Genomic DNA, 20,290 nt, shown 5'->3' with positions numbered 1-20,290 from the left:
AGCTGTGGTCACCGCTATATTTGGTGTCTTATCCTGAGTATAAACATTTCCAGCCTGGGAAGAATTGGACAGCGGGAGCAGAATGTAGTTATAATGGGGCAGCTGTATGGGATAGGTGGGGTAGAAGCATATAGCAGCCAGAACAAGGAACATACATGTGACAACTATAATCGGGTAGATGGATGTAACAACAATATTGGGGAATTGATAAGACAGCTATAAAAGGTTAGATGGGTGTAACAGCTAAAACGACAGAGGGATATAAGAACTACAACAGGGTAAGAGGATGCAACCCCATGAACTGGGTAGAAGGATGTGGCATCTATAATGGGGTAGAAGGATGTGGCATCTATAATGGGGTAGAAGGATGTGGCATCTATAATGGGGTATTGATACCACTACAATAAAAGGGTAGATGGGTGTAACAGCTAAAACGGCAGAGGGATACAACAACTACACCAGGGTAAGAAGATGCAACCCCATGAACTGGGTAGAAGGATGTGGCATCTATAATGGGGTAGAAGGATGTGGCGTCTATAATGGGGTAGAAGGATGTGGCGTCTATAATGGGGTAGAAGGATGTGGCGTCTATAATGGGGTAGAAGGATGTGGCATCTATAATGGGGTAGAAGGATGTGGCATCTATAATGGGGTAGAAGGATGTGGCATCTATAATGGGGTAGAAGGATGTGGCATCTATAATGGGGTAGATAGATGTAACAGCTATAATGGGGTATTGATACCACTACAATAAAAGGGTAGATGGGTGTAACAACTAAAACGGCAGAGGGATACAACAACTACACCAGGGTAAGAAGATGCAACTGCGTGAACTGGGTAGAAGGATGTGACATGGATAATGGGGTAGAAGGATGTGGCATCTATAATGGGGTAGAAGGATGTAACAGCGATAATGGGGTATTGATATGACAGCTATAAAAGGGTATATGGGTGTAACAGCTATAATGGGATTGTAACATAAAATGGCGTAGAAGAATGCAACAGCTAGAACAGGGTAAAAGGATACAACATCTGTAAAGGATGTGTCAGCTATAATAGGGTGGAAGAATGCAACAGATATAATGGGGTAGAAGGAGACCACATTTATAATGGGGCAGAAGGAGACGACATGTATAACGGGGTAGAAGGAGACGACATTTATAACGGGGTAGAAGGAGACGACATTTATAACGGGGCAGAAGGAGACGACATTTATAACGGGGCAGAAGGAGACGACATTTATAACGGGGCAGAAGGAGACGACATTTATAACGGGGCAGAAGGAGACGACATTTATAACGGGGCAGAAGGAGACGACATTTATAACGGGGCAGAAGGAGACCACATTTATAACGGGGCAGAAGGAGACCACATTTATAACGGGGCAGAAGGAGACGACATTTATAACGGGGCAGAAGGAGACCACATTTATAACGGGGCAGAAGGAGACCACATTTATAACGGGGCAGAAGGAGACGACATTTATAACGGGGCAGAAGGAGACGACATTTATAACGGGGCAGAAGGAGACCACATTTATAACGGGGCAGAAGGAGACCACATTTATAACGGGGCAGAAGGAGACCACATTTATAACGGGGCAGAAGGAGACCACATTTATAACGGGGCAGAAGGAGACCACATTTATAACGGGGCAGAAGGAGACCACATTTATAACGGGGCAGAAGGAGACCACATTTATAACGGGGCAGAAGGAGACCACATTTATAACGGGGCAGAAGGAGACCACATTTATAACGGGGCAGAAGGAGACCACATTTATAACGGGGCAGAAGGAGACGACATTTATAACGGGGCAGAAGGAGACGACATTTATAACGGGGCAGAAGGAGACGACATTTATAACGGGGCAGAAGGAGACGACATTTATAACGGGGCAGAAGGAGACGACATTTATAACGGGGCAGAAGGAGACGACATTTATAACGGGGCAGAAGGAGACGACATTTATAACGGGGCAGAAGGAGACGACATTTATAACGGGGCAGAAGGAGACCACATTTATAACGGGGCAGAAGGAGACGACATTTATAACGGGGTAGAAGGAGACCACATTTATAACGGGGTAGAAGGAGACCACATTTATAACGGGGTAGAAGGAGACCACATTTATAATGGGGTAGAAGGAGACCACATTTATAACGGGGTCGAAAAATGCAACAGATATAATGGGGTAAATGGGTGCAGCATCAATAACAGGTTAAATGAATGAGGCAGCTATAATGGGACAGATGATAATAGCGGGGGTATGAGGATAAAGGGTACAGATGTATGGACAGCTATATATTGGTTACCACTCAGCTTTATATACAAGGGGTTCACCTAAACCACCTCCGCTCCCTGCACTTCTTACAGGCTGTATGTAAAGAATAGCACCTCGGTAATGTATAACTTGGGGCATAGGCAGTAGAGCATGCAGCGAGGTCACGTGATTAAGTCACATGACCACATGTTGTTTACATGTGGCTATACCGGTTATTGGCGTCATTTGTTCTTTACACATTTGGCGGTACAGGGTTACACAGCGTCGCTCATGTCATGTACATTTTCAGAATAAATACCAAGCACATTTCCTGCCACCGATGTTATAAATTGAAGTGATTAAGGGGGCACTCTACTCCTCCGCCGGTCGGCACGCCAAGATTAACCCGCGGACGTCTCTCAGTGCCCCCTGCAGGCTGTCCGAAAGCCTCTCGGCATCGGTCTCCTGGCAGCAGTCAAAGGCAGAGACGCACACGGTGATGCTGTCCTGGGAAGGGGCAAAGCAGACACTGTACCCGTCTGGAACCAAGGGCCCGTAGCACATTACACAGTCCACCTTAGAGGACACCTGCAAGAGTCAGAGAGATGGGGACAGTAAGTCCTATGAAGGTTCAGTGGGGGAGGTTTAGGAAACTCCCAAATATCTGTGGTTCTTTGCTTTATCAATAGCCTTCCCTACCTATTCTCTATAGCAGTGTTTCCCAAGCAGGGAGCCTCCAGCTGTTGCAAAACTACAATTCCCAGCATGCCCGGACAGCCGAAGGCTGTCCGGGCATGCTGGGAATTGTAGTTTTGCATTAACTGAAGGCACCACGGTTGGGAAACACTCGTGTAGGGAATAGGAAGGGAACATAATCCTGTCCGGCTGCAGCATCATTGTCCCAGTTGAAGCACAGGCAGGGATAATGTCCAGGAAGTGAGGGCGGGACTAGCACTCCTCTGTGCTCACTTTTGTCCAATCAGACTCCTGTGAGAGGAGAGAGTTACAGAGCAGCCTGCAGTGATTGGATATGGAGACCAAGCACAGCACAGCAGACTCAGGGAGGAAGTGAATTGCCTTGGACACGCCCCCTTCATGAGCAGTGGATGTCAGAATGAGTGAGCAGCAGAACAGAGGAACTTTTGAGCTAAATACACAAGCTAGACAAATAAAAAGACATTGAAAGAATCTACGACCTAATGAGTAACATATAGAGGCATTATATTTTCCGTGATATGACAGGTAAGCTTTAATAAATTCTATTCATTGATATTTGAAGCACGGTCTCAGCCAATCATTTTTATTATTTCATTATTATTGAACCCAAATGAATTATTATCACTGTCCTTGAGGTCTGGGTTTGTCTTTTTTTCCCCAATTTTATTCCATGCTTTAAAGTGTACCTGAAAAAAAACTAAATAAAAAACAAACACACACTTTTGACGTGTATGAGTCTTTAGACCCCCACCGATCACAAGAGAAAGCAGGTAGAGAAGCGTGCTGTGTGTGTATGAGACCAGGATGGCCCCATAGACTTACATAAGGAGTCCATCCTGGTCATGTGACACAGAGCCAGGAGGGAACACTCAAATGGCGCACTTTGCTTGGCTCGTTTTCATGATCGGCCGGGGTTTGAACACTCAAACCGATAAAAACTTTTGATATTTCTTTATGACAACTCAAAAGTTTTTTTTTATTTAATTTAATTTTTTTTATCCACAACAGGTACACTTTAAAAAAAAACAAAAAAAAAAAAAAAAACACATAATGATAATTTCCTGGAGAGTTCAAATTTATTTAGCAATTAAATTCCTTGCAATTTTTAAAGATCTCTGCTGCTCGTCTTTGAATGGATAAAACCTGCTAAGGCTGCACGCACACCACGTTTTTGCTATACAGCTCCCGTACACGGTTTCAAGGTTAAAAACTGTATGGAACCGTATAGAAAACCGTATGCATTGACTTAACATTATAAACCGTATGTCAAACGCATCATCCGGTTTAGTCCGTTTTGCGTTTTATACGGTTTTGTCCATTTTTTTTTTTACCCGTACCCAAAACTTAAGTCTACTACGTTTTTTGGTCCGGGTGAAAAACCGTATTAAACCGTATACGTTTTTTTTTTTTAACATGGGAGTCAATGGGAACCGTACAGAACTGTATGTGCGTACGGTTCCATCCGGTTTTCACCATACGGTTTTTGACTTTGCACTGTTTTTTTTCTTGGAATTTCAATCAAACAAGTGAAACTTTATTCAAAATGGAGTGAAAAGTTAAAAACGTATACTTTTTTTCTTAACCCCTTAAGGACCAAGGACGTACCGGTACGTCCTTGGTCCTGCTCTCCTGATATAACACGGGGTTACACAGTAACCCCGCGTCATATCACGGCGGGCCCGGCGTCATAGGGAAGCCGGGACCCGCCTCTAATAGCGCGCAGCGCCGATCGTGGCGCCGCGCGCTATTAACCCTTTAGCCGCGCGCTCAGAGCTAAAAGCGAAAGTGAAAGTTGCCGGCTAGCTCAGTTGGGCATTTCGGGATAGCCGCGGCTAATCGCGGCATCCCAAACAGCTGACAGGACAGCGGGAGGGCCCCTACCTGCCTCCTCGCTGTCCGATCGCCGAATGACTGCTCAGTGCCTGAGATCCAGGCCTGAGCAGTCATGCGGCAGAATCGTTGATCACTGGTTTCCTATGAGAAACCAGTGATCAACATAGAAGATCAGTGTGTGCCGTGTTATAGGTCCCTATGGGATAACAATGATCAGTGTGTGCAGTGTTATAGGTCCCTATGGGATAACAATGATCAGTGTGTGCAGTGTTATAAGTCCCTATGGGATAACAATAATCAGTGTGTGCAGTGTTATAAGTCCCTATGGGATAACAATGATCAGTGTGTGCAGTGTTATAGGTCCCTATGGGACCTATAACACTGCAAAAAAAAAGTGGGGAAAAAAAGTGAATAAAGATCATTTAACTCCTCCCCTATTAAAAGTTTGAATCACCCCCCCTTTTCCAATAAAAAAAAAACAGTGTAAATAAAAATAAAAATAAACATATATGGTATCACCGCGTGCGGAAATGTCCGAATTATAAAAATATATCATTAATTAAACCGCTCGGTCAATGGCGTGCGCGCAAAAAAATTCCAAAGTCCAAAATTGTGCATTTTTGGTCACTTTTTAGATCATTTGAAAATGAATAAAAAGCGATCAATAAGTTGGATCAATGCAAAAATGGTACCGTTAAAAACTTCAGATCACGGCGCAAAAAATGAGCCCTCATACCGCCCCATACATGGAAAAATAAAAAAGTTATAGGGGTCAGAAAATGACAATTTTAAACATATTAATTTTCCTGCATGTAGTTATGATTTTTTCCAGAAGTGCGACAAAATCAAACCTATATAAGTAGGGGATCATTTTAATCGTATGGACCTACAGAATAAAGATAAGGTGTCATTTTTACCGAAAAATGTACTACGTAGAAACGGAAGCCCCCAAAATTTACAAAACAGCGTTTTTTTTTTCAATTTTGTCACACAATGATTTTTTTTTTCCGTTTCACCGTAGATTTTTGGGCAAAATGACTTACGTCATTACAAAGTAGAATTGGTGGCGCAAAAAATAAGCCATCATATGGATTTTTAGGTGCAAAATTTAAAGAGCTATGATTTTTTTAAAGGCAAGGAGCAAAAAACGAAAATGCAAAAACGGAAAAACCCCTGGTCCTTAAGGGGTTAAAAAATGGATGCAACTGGTCATCATTTTTCAAACACGTATACGGTTTTCAACCTTATATGGGGTAAAAATTTGTACACACGTTTTGATACAGTTTAGTCAGGTTTAGAGGAATCCGATTTTCATCAAAAACCTGATACGGGAACTGTATTGCAAAAACGTGGTGTGAATGCAGCCTAAGACTTCAAACAGCCACTGGAGGGAGCTAGATGCTTGCCACATACTGTTTATATATTGAATTACATTTTCTATGCAGAAAAACAAAGCTATGAAGATAATATATATATATATATATATATATATATATATATATATATATATATATATATATATATATATATATAGTGCATATTAGCACCATTTACAGACCTGTCCAGTGAAGAGCTTCCAGTGGGTAGACATCGCATAGGATGTGTCCATGAAAAGAGATGGTAGGGCCATCCCCGAGGAGATACACAACATCTTCAGGGCCAGGATAGCGCCATCTACGGACTGCCCCTGTAACACCTGTGTGGGCAAATAAGCGAACATAACCTGAGTTAAAGGAGCTGTGTAAGAGCTGAAAATAAATGGTGTCCTTGTGTTTTCTTTCTTTCCCAGGAACAGCGCCACACTTGTATATAGGCTGTGGCCGGTATTGCATCTCCTGACATGTTTCATGTTCCCCATACATCGCCCTATTTATATTCAGTAATACTAGGTTAGGGCGCGCTGTTCTCAGCACTTCCTCTTGTAATGTGCACAGTAACCAGGCAGCCATAAATTTCTATGTTCATCTTGTCTGCTCTATTGAAATAATTAATAATTTGTATTATTATTATTATTACTATTATTTGTTATTAATAATAATAAAAACAATTATTATTATTTTTTATTTGTATTGTTATTTTATTAATATTGTTATTAATAATAACAAAATAATAATGAGAATAATAAAACACAAAAATACATTATTATAATAATAATTAGATGAGCGAATTTTAGAAAAATTCGATTCAGCCGATTCATCAAATAAAAAAAAAAAAAAAAAATAAAAGATTCAATCCAAATAAATTCTCTGCAAATTTTTATTAGTAATGTATTTTAATAATGTTTCATAAAATGTGTGTGTGTTTTTTTTTTTTTTACATTTTTTAGGTAGTAGTACTACTACTCCCAGCATCGAACAGACTGTTCCATGATGGGAGTAGCAGTACTTGTGCTAATAGACAGATCGCCCAGGGTGTCACTCCTGACACCCGTTGCGATCGTCCTATCTATTGCAGAGATGCGAGCGCAGGAGAAAGCCGCTCGCATCTATACATTATACAGGACGATCGCGGGGGTGTCGCTAATGAAGAAATTTCTTATTTAGAATCCAGTCTAAGTTCGGATTTGGTCTGAATCGAATTTTTCACGAAATTCAGAACAAATTCGACTTCGTCAGATTCGATTCGCTCATCTATAATAATAATGAATAATAATGAATAATAATGAATAAATAATAAATAATAATAAATACCGTAATAATAAATAATAATAATAAATAATTAATAATAATAATAATAATAATAATAATAATAATAAAGCTCATTTTGCAGATCACAGGCCATGACCTTATATAATCCCATATTGACAGGCTCAGTTTTCTGTCCCCGCACTGTATTTCCCATGGTGGAGAACAGGCAGAAGGTCTGTCACAGGGTTCCTCCAGCTGTTGCAAAACTACAACTCTCAGCATGCCCGGACAGCCAACGGCTGTCCGGGCATGCTGGGAGTTGTAGTTTTACAACCTGGGGGGTGCTTCATTATACCACGTCTTCCCTGCCACGTCATTAGTGATTACGGGTCAATTTTCTGCAATTTTTCCTTAGGCAACCCCTTTAAGGCCTTGTTCACACGGCGGAATTTCTGGGCGGAAATTCCCTTGCGGCAGAGTCTGATTGTTTTCAATGGGACTCTCCACGGCAGAAAATTCTGCAGCAGAAATTTCATTTCTGGCCTCCGCAGAAAGAACTGACATGCCAATTGTTTCTGCTGGATCCCCTCAGAAATGGATTACTGTCTATGGAGACGGCGCATTTCCGATCGGCCCTAGTGCCGACATGTTCCTCCATTGCACAAAAAAAAAAAAAAAATCACCTGTGTAAATAGAAGCAAAGAAGGAATATCAGCAGAAAAGGGTCATACTGCCTGGACATGCATCATACGCCATACACATGTATGACTGCACTGTATACATACATATACCATGAATATATACCTCCATGCATTTGAGGATGTATTCCGAGGGGGCGTAAGACTGTAAACCCCCCCCCCCAGTAAATACAGCGACACACAATCCAGCACAACTCATGCCAACATCACGTGTCCACTCCATATCCATGCACAAGACTGTAAAAGTAGCCGGCAACGTAGAATCTACTTAAAGGGGTACTCCGGGGGGAAAACATTTTATTTTTTATTTTTTTTTAAGTCAACTGGTGTCAGAAAGTTAAACAGATTTGTAAATTACTTCTATTTAAAGGGGTACTCCGCCCCTAGACATCTTATCCCCCTATCCAAAGGAAAGGGGATAAGATGTCAGATCGCCGGGGTCCCGCTGCTGGGGACCCCAGGATCGCCGCTGCAGCACCCCGCTATCATTACTGCGCAGAGCGAGATAGCTCTGCACTTAATGACGGGCAATACAGGGGCCGGAGCATCGTTACGTCACGGCTCCGCCCCTCGTGACGTCACGGCCCGCCCCCTCAATACAAGTCTATGGGAGGGGGCGTGGCGGTCGTCACGCCCCCTGCCATAGACTTGCATTAAGGGGACAGGCCGTGATGTCATGAGGGACGGAGCCATGACGTCACGCTGCTCCGGCCCCTATATCGCCAGTCATTACGCACAGAGCGAACTCGCTCTGTGCAGTAATGACAGCGGGGTGCCGCAGCGGCGATCCCAGGGGTCCCCAGCAGCAGGAGCCCGGCGATCTGACATCTTATCTGATAAGATGCCAGGGGCGGAGTACCCCTTTAAAGGGGTTATCCAGGAAAACCCTTTTTTTTTTACATATATATATATCAACTGGCTCCAGAAAGTTAAACAGATTTGTAAATTACTTCTATTAATTTTTTTTTAATCCTTTCAATACTTGTGAGCTGCTGAAGTTGAGTTGATCTTTTCTGTCTAAGTGCTCTCTGATGACGCCTGTCTTGGGAACAGTCCAGAGTAGAAACAAATCCCCATAGCAAACCTCTTCTACTCTGTGCAGTTCCCGAGACAAACAGAGATGTCAGCAGAGAGCACTGTTGCCAGACAGAAAAGAACAACTCAACTTCAGCAGCTGATAATTATTGGAAGGATTAAAACATTTTATTAGAAGTAATTTACAAATCTGTTTAACTGTTTTTCCTGACATACCCCCTTTTCTGTTTTTCCTGACATACCCCTTTAAAAATCTTAATCCTTCCAGTACTTATCCACTGCTGTATGCTCCAGAAGAAGTTGTGTAGTTCTTTCCAGTCTGACATCCCCAGTGCTCTCTGCTGACACCAGGAACTGTTCAGGGCAGTATAGGTTTGCTATGGGGATTTGCTTCTACTCAGGACAGTTCCTGACATGGACAGAGGTGTCAGCAGAGAGAACTGAGGTCAGACTGGAAAGAACTACACAACTTCCTCTGTAGTATACAGCAGCTGATAAGTACTGGAAGGAATATGATTTTTAAATAGAAGTAATTTGCAAATCTGTTTAACTTTCTGACACCAGATAATTACAAAAAAAAATAATTCCACTGGAGTACCCCTTTAAAGGAGAACTCCATTCAAAGTGATTTTCTGATAGGTCATAGATACAAGTGACAAGTCTGGGATTTCGGACCACCACGAATTTCCGTATTGACCCTTTTTGATACTGCTCAGAAAGTTCTAGTTACAAATCTCTGAGCAGTGCCAAAGGGACATGATCTCTCTCCGGAAATCAGTGATAGTGATGTCACCAGTATTTATGTCATATCCGGAGACTACTGTAGCAAGATTTCAACATTAAAAAAGCACTTTAGGATTTTTTATTTTTTTTTGCTATTATTAGAGAATAATGTAGAGGTTCTTGTGTATGCCTTGTGCTTACTTGTTTTAGCTGATGTGGCAGGTTTGGGGCTTTCAGCCATACTGGTTGCAATTCCAACACTGAAATGATTTCCTAATGCTGCCTACATTTTCCATGAATCCTCTGGTCTGGCTTTGCAGAGAGAGAGGGGGGGGGGGGGGTGGAGTCTCATAATTGCATCGGGTCATCTAATTAGACTGCTGGTGCTAGAGGTCACCCAGGTTAACTCAGACTCATAAATGTGTTGGGATTAGTTCACTGTCTGTGCAGTTTTGATGGGTTTTCTTATTCAGAGTTCATGAGGAGAAAGTGATTTGACCTATAGTCACAATAAAAGGGGTTTTATGCAGATTTGAAGTCTTTAGGCCATGTTCACACGATAAATTACTAAAACATTGTTAACACATTTTTATTGTATTTTTGCTGTTTTTGCTGCAATTTATTTTAAATTGTGTTAAAACATATTTTTACAGTGATTTGCACAACTGTGGAGGGGAGGTGTATAACTACTATGTATCCTGATCCCATAGAGATAGCAGCAGCAGTATACAGATAGAACTGGAGGGGAGGTGTATAACTACTATGTATCCTGATCCCATAGAGATAGCAGCAGCAGTATACAGATAGAACTGGAGAGGAGGTTTATAACTACTATGTATCCTGATCCCATAGAGATAGCAGCAGTATACAGATAGAGCTGGAGGGGAGGTGTATAACTACTATATATATCCTGATCCCATAGAGACAGCAGCAGCAGTATACAGATAGAGCTGGATGGGAGGTGTAGAACAACTATATATACTGATCTTATAGAGACAGCAGCAGCAGGATACAGATAGAGCTGGAGGGGAGGTGTATAACTACTATACTGTATATCCTGATCCCATAGAGATAGCAGCAGCAGTATACAGATAGAGCTGGAGGGGACGTGTATAACTACTATATATCCTGATCCTATACAGATAGCAGCAGTATACAGATAGAGCTGGAGGGGAGGTGTATAACTACTATATATCCTGATCCTATACAGATAGCAGCAGTATACAAAGATCTGGAGGGGAGGTTTATAACTACTATATATCCTGATCCCATAGAGAAAGCAGCAGCAGTATACAAATAGGGCTGGAGGGGAGATGTATAACTACTATATATCCTGATCCCATAGAGATAGCAGAAGTATACAGATAGAGCTGGAGGTGAGATGTATAACTACTATATATCCTGAACCCATAAAGATAGCAGCAGTATACAGATAGAGCTGGGTGGGGAGGGATCTGTGATCTTCAGGATGGATTAAATAGGTGATAATGTCATCCTGTAGTTCACAGGAAGTCAGCTGATCTGCTTCCTCTGACACATTAAACACTGTGATTTTAGGTGGGTCAGACGTGTGGTCACATGACCCAGTTACAGTATTGAAACACATGGATGAGTGTGCATGATATGGGCAAAAAACAACCCAGAGTGCTTCTTTAATGTTAAGTTATGGCTATATGGTGACATACATCAGGACTATACAGTGTAGGCATAATTTGGGGAACACTCCTCCAAAGTATAGAATAAAGATGGTGTAAACATAGCCCAAAATGTAACATATTTGGGGCATGTTGGGAGTTGTAGTTTTGCAACAGCTAGAGTGGTCCATAGTTTGACGATCTTTGTTTTAGGAAGCTACTATCAGAGTGAGAAGTCCATGCTGTAACAAGAAAAGTCCACTACACCCGAAATAGACTAGCTCCACCTACTGGTTATCGCCGGCATGACACGACATTAACATGAACTTTGTGATGAAGGCGATTTCTTTCAAGGCAAGAAAAGCTGCGTCTAATGCGATTCATGAAACGGAGAGAAATAAGAGAGAGGGACACAGTCAGCGACACACTGGGTGCAAAGGATCATGGGAAATCCCACCTGCTCTCTGGATGCTTTGTGACTGTCTATCGCTCTTACCAAGAAGGCGAACTTTTCTTCTGCCTGTGCAAAGAGAAAGAGTATTTATTTAATGGAGGTATCAATGTAAAACTTCTGCTTGCTGTAAGTAAATTAAATCATGCTTCTTTAAACCTCGGAAACCTTCCCGATCTGCTCATTGTTTACACAGCTGAGTTTGTTGCAATGTATCAGTGTAGCTCAAAGCAATCAGTCTGTAGTCTAAGACCTTGGTGGACCTCCAGCTGTGGAAAAACTACAACTCCCAGCATGCCCGGACAGCCATTGGCCACCGGTGTGAGACCACTGATCTAAGAGAAGAGGATGATTAATGCTGCTGTATGTAGTGCAAAAAGATTGCCAGGACTGATACACTGTAACAAACACATTAGCTGCGTGAGCAGAAGTAGGTGAGGGTGGGTTTAAAAGACTAAATTTAATAAATGTTTGATTGGTCTGGGTCTGAGTGCTGAGACCCCTACTGTTCATTAGATAGCTGGGTAAAGTGTGCAGCAGTAGCGCGCTTCTCTTCGGGCTCGGAGCACGGTCCATCTGACTCCCAAGTGATGGCTCCATAGACTCACCAGGCTATATCTCGCGATTGGCGGGGGTCTCAGCACCAAGACCGATAATTATAGTAATTATAAAAAGTTTTCATTAGTCGGGGTCTTAGTGTTAATGGGGTATTCTACTCATAGAAATGTCTGATCATGGGGGTCCCGCCATTGGACCCAGTGCACCCCATGCTGCTCATCTCGGAAACAGCTGGGTTTCCGGGACTGGAAACATGACATCATGCCACGCCCCCTTGTGACGTCACACCACGCCCCTCCATTCATGTCTATGACGGCCTGAACTCTCAGCGGGTTCTCTTACTGCATTGTGTAATGTGATGTCCCAGTACGGGATATGCTCCTACAGTCCTGTCGGGTTGAGACCCTGTACGTCCTCAGGGCTCTCCTGCAGTGTTCCCCCATAATGTGAATGGGTTGTATAATAAGTGTAAAGGACCTTTGAAGTGGGTCACATAATTGTTAGTCACATGATAATGTTTGTCACATGTTTAAGTCATATGTTTGTTACCCAGAGAGCACCAGGTGACCAGATGACCCGCAGTTGGCCTATGGGTTCATTGCTCAGTCCCCTTTATAAGAGGGGGAGGTACTACAATCTCTCTCGTGATTCTTTCCTGCTGAGGTTCGGTCCAGTCCAGACGTCTCAGGGTCAGTGTTCAGCACATCTGGAGGCCTCAACCTAAATTGCAGCCACAAGTCAGTAAGTTAAGTCGTCTTTATCATCTGTCATCATCTACAGAAAAGTCAATTGTAGTCAGCGTGGCCTGCACTTATAGTCCTAGCAAGCTGCGGGGTCCCCTGTGTTACTGGTCACCTCTCCTGGGATCCTGGCCGAACTGTTTAGACTGTACCATCTATCTACCACAGTAAAAGCTACCATTATCCTTAACCTGGCCTTGGACTCTTATTTGTCCCTGCCTAACCTAGGACTAGCGGTTCCACCTTCAGGTGGTTACATAGGAAAACCACGCCCTGGCGTCACAAACACGAAAGAGTTAATACCATCTACCCCTGGGAAACACCATCTGCTCCTTACACCTCCCATAACACCCTAACAACACCACAGTAACATGACCTAGATGGTCTTATAATGCAAATTTATCGAACCATCTCACTCTCATAGAACACAGCTTGTTCTGCTAACCGGTTGGTGTCTTAACACTTAGACCCCGACCGATGAAAACTTTTCATATAGTGAGAAAGAAGTAGAAGCTGTGAACGAATACTCAGCTCACCTCCTAGTGAGAAAGAAGATTTCACCCTTTATAACTCATTGCCATTTTTGCCAATTTAAAAAAAAAAAAAAAATTAAAGTTTCCCTTTAAAGGGGTACTCCGCTACTTTAAAACTTTTCCACTATCGCAGGATGTCTAGAACAGGGGCCCCGTCTCTCTCTGTACATAAAGCGGCACTCCAAGCACCGTGTATGCACCAGAGATATACAGCGCCCATGTATCTACCATAGAAAATGCATGGAATGCCGATCCATGCACAGGGAAAAATGGGCCCCCCTATCAGACACTTATCCCCTATTTGCAGGATAGGGCATAAGTAATGGAGTGCCCCATATAGTGATGAAATGAAGAGCAACTACAAAGAGCGTCTCTTTCTCTGGAGGACCCGGCATGTCCATACATTGCACGGACAACCTATTGATATCAATAATAACTGTGTGTACTGCTTTATCTGCCTGTGGTGGCGCTGCAGGGAGACTGAGCACTTGCTGACAGATTTTACCATAGATTCCTCCTAGAGTCCAAACAGTGGGAACCCATTTGATTAGCACTTTTGGGCCACAGCTCCCCCTTGTGGTTATATCACACGACACAGCCCTACCCGGCACCTACCGATTTATTTGGGTCATCTGCTGCTTGAACAAATTCCAGCGCTTCAGGGGAGGAGCAACGTACGACGTCGGAACGCCCCCGTTGAAACACACGTAGCGACACTACCTCGATGGTTGCACATAGCGAGCCGTGTAACCTGCGCAAACAGGCGAAATGTCAGCATGGCGAGCGTTATTTGCCGGTAACACAGATCTCCGCACCCCCCCCCGCTGCACCTACTGTACCTGTAATGTGCCAGCTGCAGGCAGATTTGCAGGAACGCACCGGGGCTCATGTCGTACCTCTTCGGAAATTTTTTCCCGAAATCAGGAAAGGAGAAACAGCAGATGTCCAGATCATTCACCAATCTGAAGGAGGCGAGAAACGGGCAGTCAAAATTGTGTCATGAAAACCTGTCTATAGGTCCCACTAGTCCAGTGGTCTCCAAAACTGTGGACATCCAGATGTTGCAAAACTACAACTCTCAGCATGCCCGGACAGCCAACGGCTGTCCGGGCATGCTGGGAGTTGTAGTTTTGCCACATCAGGATGTGCACAGCTTGGAAACCACCGCAGTAGGGCTGAACCTCTTCTTTATGATCCACAGCAGAGAAACTCGTCATAAAAGAAGCCCCCGCTCTGACCATCATTTATGCGACCAGCAAATTAAAGGGGTACTCCGGAGGAAAACAAATGTTTTCAAATCAACTGGTGCCAGAAAGTTATACAGATTTGTAAATTACTTCTATTAAAAAATCTTAATCCTTCCAGTACTTATCAGCTGCTGTATGCTCCAGAGGAAGTTGTGTAGTTCTTTCAATTCTGACCACAGTGCTCTCTGCTGCCACCTCTGTCCATGTCAGGAACTGTCCGGAGCATCAGCAAATCCCCATAGCAAAACTCTCCTGCTCTGGACAGTTCCTGACACGGACAGAGGTGTCAGCAGAGAGCACTGTGGTCAGACTGGAAAGAACTACACAACTTCCTGTGGAGCATACAGCAGCTGATAAGAACTGTAAGAATTAAGATCTTTATCTAGAAGGAATTTACAAATCTTTATAACTTTCTAGCACCAGTTGATTTGAAAATATTTTTTTTTCCACCGGAGTACCCCTTTAAGGATCTTTTAGGTGGGGCAACCAGTTCTCGTAGATGAAGAGAAGAAGAAAAGCACTTCATTGGCATGATAAAAAACTTTTTATTTTATTTAGTCCATTAAAACAATATAATACAGTCTCAAGCAGGAACAGCACAGGTTAACGCATTTCGTGATGACCCACGGTGGAAAACTTTTTTTTTTTTTTTTTTTTAAATGAACTGGTGCCAGAAAGTTCTACAGATTTGTAAATGACTTCTATTAAAAAATCTTAATCCTTTTAGTACTTAGCAGCTGCTGTATGCTCCACAGAGGAAATTCTTTTCTTTTTGAATTTCTTTTTGTCTTGTCCACAGTGCTCTCTGCTGACACCTCTGTCCATGTCAGGAACTGTCCAGAGCAGCATAGGTTTGCTATGGGGATTTTCTCCTGCTCTGCACAGTTCCTTATACGGGCATTATGTGTCAGCAGAGAGCACTGTGGACAAGACAAAAAAGAAATTCAAAGAGAAAAGAATTTCCTCTGTCGCATGCAGCCGCTAAAAAGTACTGAAAGGATTAAGATGTATTAATAGAAGTAATTTACAAATCTGTTTAACTTTCTGGCACCAGTTCATTTAAAAAAATAAAAAAAAAATGTTTTCCACAGGAGTAGCCCTTTAATTGGGTCACCATGAAACGCGTTAAGCTGCACTGGTCCTGCTTGAGACTGTATACTATTGGTGTTTTAATGGACTAAACAAAGTAAAAAGTTTTATTTTGCCAATGAAGTTCTGTTCTTTTTCTCTTCATTTGTATTGAACCACTGCATTCCAATGAGAGGACACCCCCATTGTGGACAACAACCCCCCCCCCCCCAAACTCACATGTCCAGGTTCTGCTTGGCCTGTTCTATGTGTTGCTTGATCTCTGGCGGGAAGTTGAAGTACAGCTTTCTTGGCGGAGGAACCCTGGTGAGAGGGGTGCGAGGCGGCAGCAGACTGGGGCCCTGAGAACTGGAAGTAAAGGCCATTACTGGGTGAGGCTTGTATATAACAATATATTGGGGGCTGCATAAGGATAAACATGGTTCTATACACAGGAGAGAACAAATCACACAGATATAACTGAACCCCCTTTGTTCTGGATTGTAACCAACAGAGATATTTTTAGGGGTTTCCTGGCACTTTGTGATCTGCTCTTACAGTCTTCCTCAGGCAGACACTCCTAGCAGAGCACAGATGTAACAGAGCAATGATATGCAATAGCATAGCATTGTTTAGTATAAGCAATCTAATGATTGCTTATAAAAGTCCCCTTGAGTAAAGGTCCCAAATCACCAACAGTCCAGGATTTTAAAAGGAGCTCTGTAGTGAAAAATAATTTATCCCCTATACAAAGGATAGGGAATAAGTTATAGATCGGGACCCCCCGCGATCTCCTGAACGGGGCCCCGGCAGCCAGCTGGAACGGGCATGCTGGCCCCCGCACGGAGCGCAGGCCAACACACCCCCTCCATGTATCCCATAAAGATGGAGGTGGTGTGTCAGCCACGGGGGCTTCCTGCGGGGGTCAGAACTGCCACTTCCGGCAGACTGCCGGGGGGCCCCGTTCAGGAGATTGCGGGGGCGCCCAGCACTCGGACCCCCTGTGATCTATAACTTATCCCCTATCCAAAGGATAAGTGACTTTTCGCTGCATTACTCGATGCATTTTCCCTGTAATATTCTAATGGAGTGACTGGATAAACCCAGGATGTTGGCGGGTCATGAGGAATTGGTTGGGGACTGCTGCACTAACAGGACTTAAATAGTGTAAAAAAATGTTTTAATACATTATATATATATATATATATATATATATATATATATATATATATATATATATATTATATATATTGAATCCTGGCCACGGACTCCAAAATTATGCAGCAAATAGATACACGGCAGCCCTCCCAGATAGTGATTAATTAGTGGCTTTATTAATCACAAAGTGAATATGCGATGTTTCGTCCACCTCACGTGGCCTTCATCAAGCTTGATGAAGGCCACGTGAGGTGGCCAAAACGTCGCATATTCACTTTGTGATTAATAAAGCCACTAATTAATCACTATCTGGGAGTGCTGCCGTGTATCTATCTGCTGCTATATATATATATTTATATATTATATTAAAGGCCCCTCCCCTAATTTAAATTCAAACTACCCTTTTCCAATATTCCAATATTGTAGAAATGTTTCTTTGTCCTTTTAGCTAAAGAAAGAGGCAGAGGCTCCAAAAATAGGTTTATATATTGGACATTTTAATAAACCTGTTCACATTAAGTATTCTAGTTGTTCCCTTCTGGGCCACTGATTGGTTGCGCAACCGCACAGTTTTTTCCCCAGTTTTTACTCTTGGCTTTTCCAAAAATGTGTTTACATTTAAAAAAAAACATTTTTTTTAAACCAAAACATATTTGGTAACGCTGTGTATGGAATTGTCCCAAACTATTAAAATATAATATCATTGATCACGTATGGTGAACGGCGTTAACAAAAAGAGAAAAAATATAAACAGAATTGCAGATTTTTGGTCACATCAAATATGAGATGAAAGTAAATAAAAATAGAACAAAGGGTACCAATAAAAACTACAGATGACGGCGCAAACAATGAGCCTTCCAACAGCCCCATAGAAAAATAAAAAGCTATAGGGGTCAGAATAGGGCAATTTTAAGAATACATATTGCAAATGTATTAATTTTTTTACGTAGTAAATTAATACATAAACTATTTAAATATGGATATCTTTTGATCATATTGACTTACAAAATAAAGAAAACATGTCATACTGTAAACATGTTAAGCCGTAAAGTGCACGACTTAAAAACAAAACCCCTAAAACATTGCAGATTTTTTTTTATCCTCAACTCCCCCCCCCCCCCCCCCCCACCCCCACTCCAAAAAATGTTTTTGTTACAAAGTATAATTTATGGTAGAATGAAAGGTGTAATCGCAAAGTAAAATTGGTTGCACAAAAAATAAGAGATATATAGTTCTTCGGACTTGATCACACCTGACGGCTTGCTGCGCTAAAGGGAGCTCCGTCACTGAGTCCGCCTGAAGGACGGGAGTTAAAGGAGTCCGGTATAAAAAAAAAAAAAAGTATCCCCTATCCACAGGGTACGGGATAGGGGTATAAGTGTCAAATGGTGGTGGTGGTGGGGGGGGGGGGTCCGACCACTGGGACCCCCTGCAATCTCCTGCATGGCACCCCCGCCTCTCCCCAGGAGCCGGGCATGTTGCCCCCTGTACGAAGCGGCGGCTGACACACCCCCTCCATGTATCTCTATGGGAGGGCTGGAGAAAGCCGAACTCTGTATCTCCAGCTCTCCCATGGAGATATATGGAGGAAGCCGGTGGGCCGCCGCTTCATGTGGGGTCCCATGCAGGAGTTTGCAGTTGGACACTCCTCGCAATCTAAAACATATGCCCTATCCAAAGGATTTTTGGACACAATAGTTCTCCTTTAATGGGCTTAAAGGGTCACTCTCATTAAAACACATTTTTGTTATTGTGCTCCTTATGGTAAGTAAAAAAATATTTCTAATATACTTTGTTTTAAAAAAATTAAGTTTTCTATGTTTTATTTGTGCTTAACCCCTTAAGGACATAGGGCGTATCCATACGCCCCCGTTTCCAAGTCCTTAAGGACCGAGGGCGTATGGATACGCCCTGAGCATTTCCGGCCCCCACCGCTAGCCGGAGGGGAGCCGGAGCCGGATGCCTGCTGAAATCGTTCAGCAGGCATCCCGGCATATCGCCCAGGGGGGTCATTATGTCCCCCCATGTCGGCGATTGCCGCAGATCGCTGGACAATTCAGTCCAGCGATCTGCGGCAGATTCCGGGTCAATCGGGTCTCTAGTGACCCGATGACCCGGAATTACTGGCTGATCGGGGCCGTCAGAGACGGCCCCGAACAGCCATTGCCAGCAGGGGTGAGGTGGCACTGGTGCCACCTCACGATCGCCCTGATTCGTCGGCCGGATTACCGGCCGACCAATCAGGGCGCCTGCTGCGGGTGTCACTCCCGCAACCCGCTCCGCCCCTCTTCCGGAGGACGTGAGCGGGTGCGGGAAGACGACCCCCGGTGCTGGGGACACCGATCCCCGGCGCCCCTGTTGGGATCGGGGCCCCAGGAGCAGCGGCGGCGGCGGAGACGACGGACTGACCTGTGCTGCTGGATCGTTGGAGGTGAGTGACAGCCTCCTGCTGTTGCTTAGCAACAGCTCCCAGCATGCAACAAGGGCATGCTGGGAGCTGTAGTTATGCAACAGCAGGAGGCAGACCCACCACAACTCCCAGCATGCCCTTATGGGTATGCTGGGACTTGTAGTTTTGCAACAGATGAAGGCACATTCTTTCTATGTAAAAGTGTACCTTCAGCTGTTGTGTAACTAAAACTCCCAGCTTGCACAATCAGCTAAAGTGCATGCTGGGAGTTGTAGTGGTGCATCTGGTGGTTGCATAACTACAACTCCCAGCATGCCCGTTGGCTGTCGGTGACTGCTGAGAGTTGTAGTTTTGCAACAGTTGAAGGCACACTGAGTTAAGTAGTAAACCAGTGTGTCTCCAGCTGTTGCATAACTACAATCCCCAGCATCCCCAGCCAATGTAGTATGCCTCCGGCTGTTGCATAACTACAAGACCCAGCATGCCCTTCCGCTGTCCGTACATGCTGGGGGTTGTAGCTTTTGCAACAGCTGAAGGCACACTGGTTGCAAAACACTGAGTTTGTTACCAAACTCGGTGTTTCACAACCAGTGTG

General features: G+C 43.5%; 1 protein-coding gene across 1 annotated transcript in view; it reads right to left on the bottom strand.

Annotated features, from left to right (window-relative positions):
• Window positions 1-1,976: 1,976 nt before the first annotated feature.
• Window positions 1,977-20,290, bottom strand: part of LOC130290424 (carnitine O-acetyltransferase-like) — a 44,404-nt gene continuing 26,090 nt past the window's right edge. The window contains exons 9-14 of the mRNA XM_056538055.1: window positions 16,368-16,496; window positions 14,652-14,774; window positions 14,428-14,563; window positions 11,988-12,050; window positions 6,372-6,509; window positions 1,977-2,851 (exon numbers count right to left, since the gene is read on the bottom strand). Coding sequence (XP_056394030.1) covers window positions 2,636-2,851; window positions 6,372-6,509; window positions 11,988-12,050; window positions 14,428-14,563; window positions 14,652-14,774; window positions 16,368-16,496 — 805 coding nt within the window. The 3' untranslated portion in view covers window positions 1,977-2,635. The remainder of the gene's footprint in view (window positions 2,852-6,371; window positions 6,510-11,987; window positions 12,051-14,427; window positions 14,564-14,651; window positions 14,775-16,367; window positions 16,497-20,290) is intronic.

This window comes from Hyla sarda, chromosome 9 (genome assembly GCF_029499605.1).
Source record: "Hyla sarda isolate aHylSar1 chromosome 9, aHylSar1.hap1, whole genome shotgun sequence".
Lineage (NCBI taxonomy): Eukaryota > Metazoa > Chordata > Amphibia > Anura > Hylidae > Hyla > Hyla sarda.
This window is presented reverse-complemented; position numbering and strand designations above follow the sequence as displayed.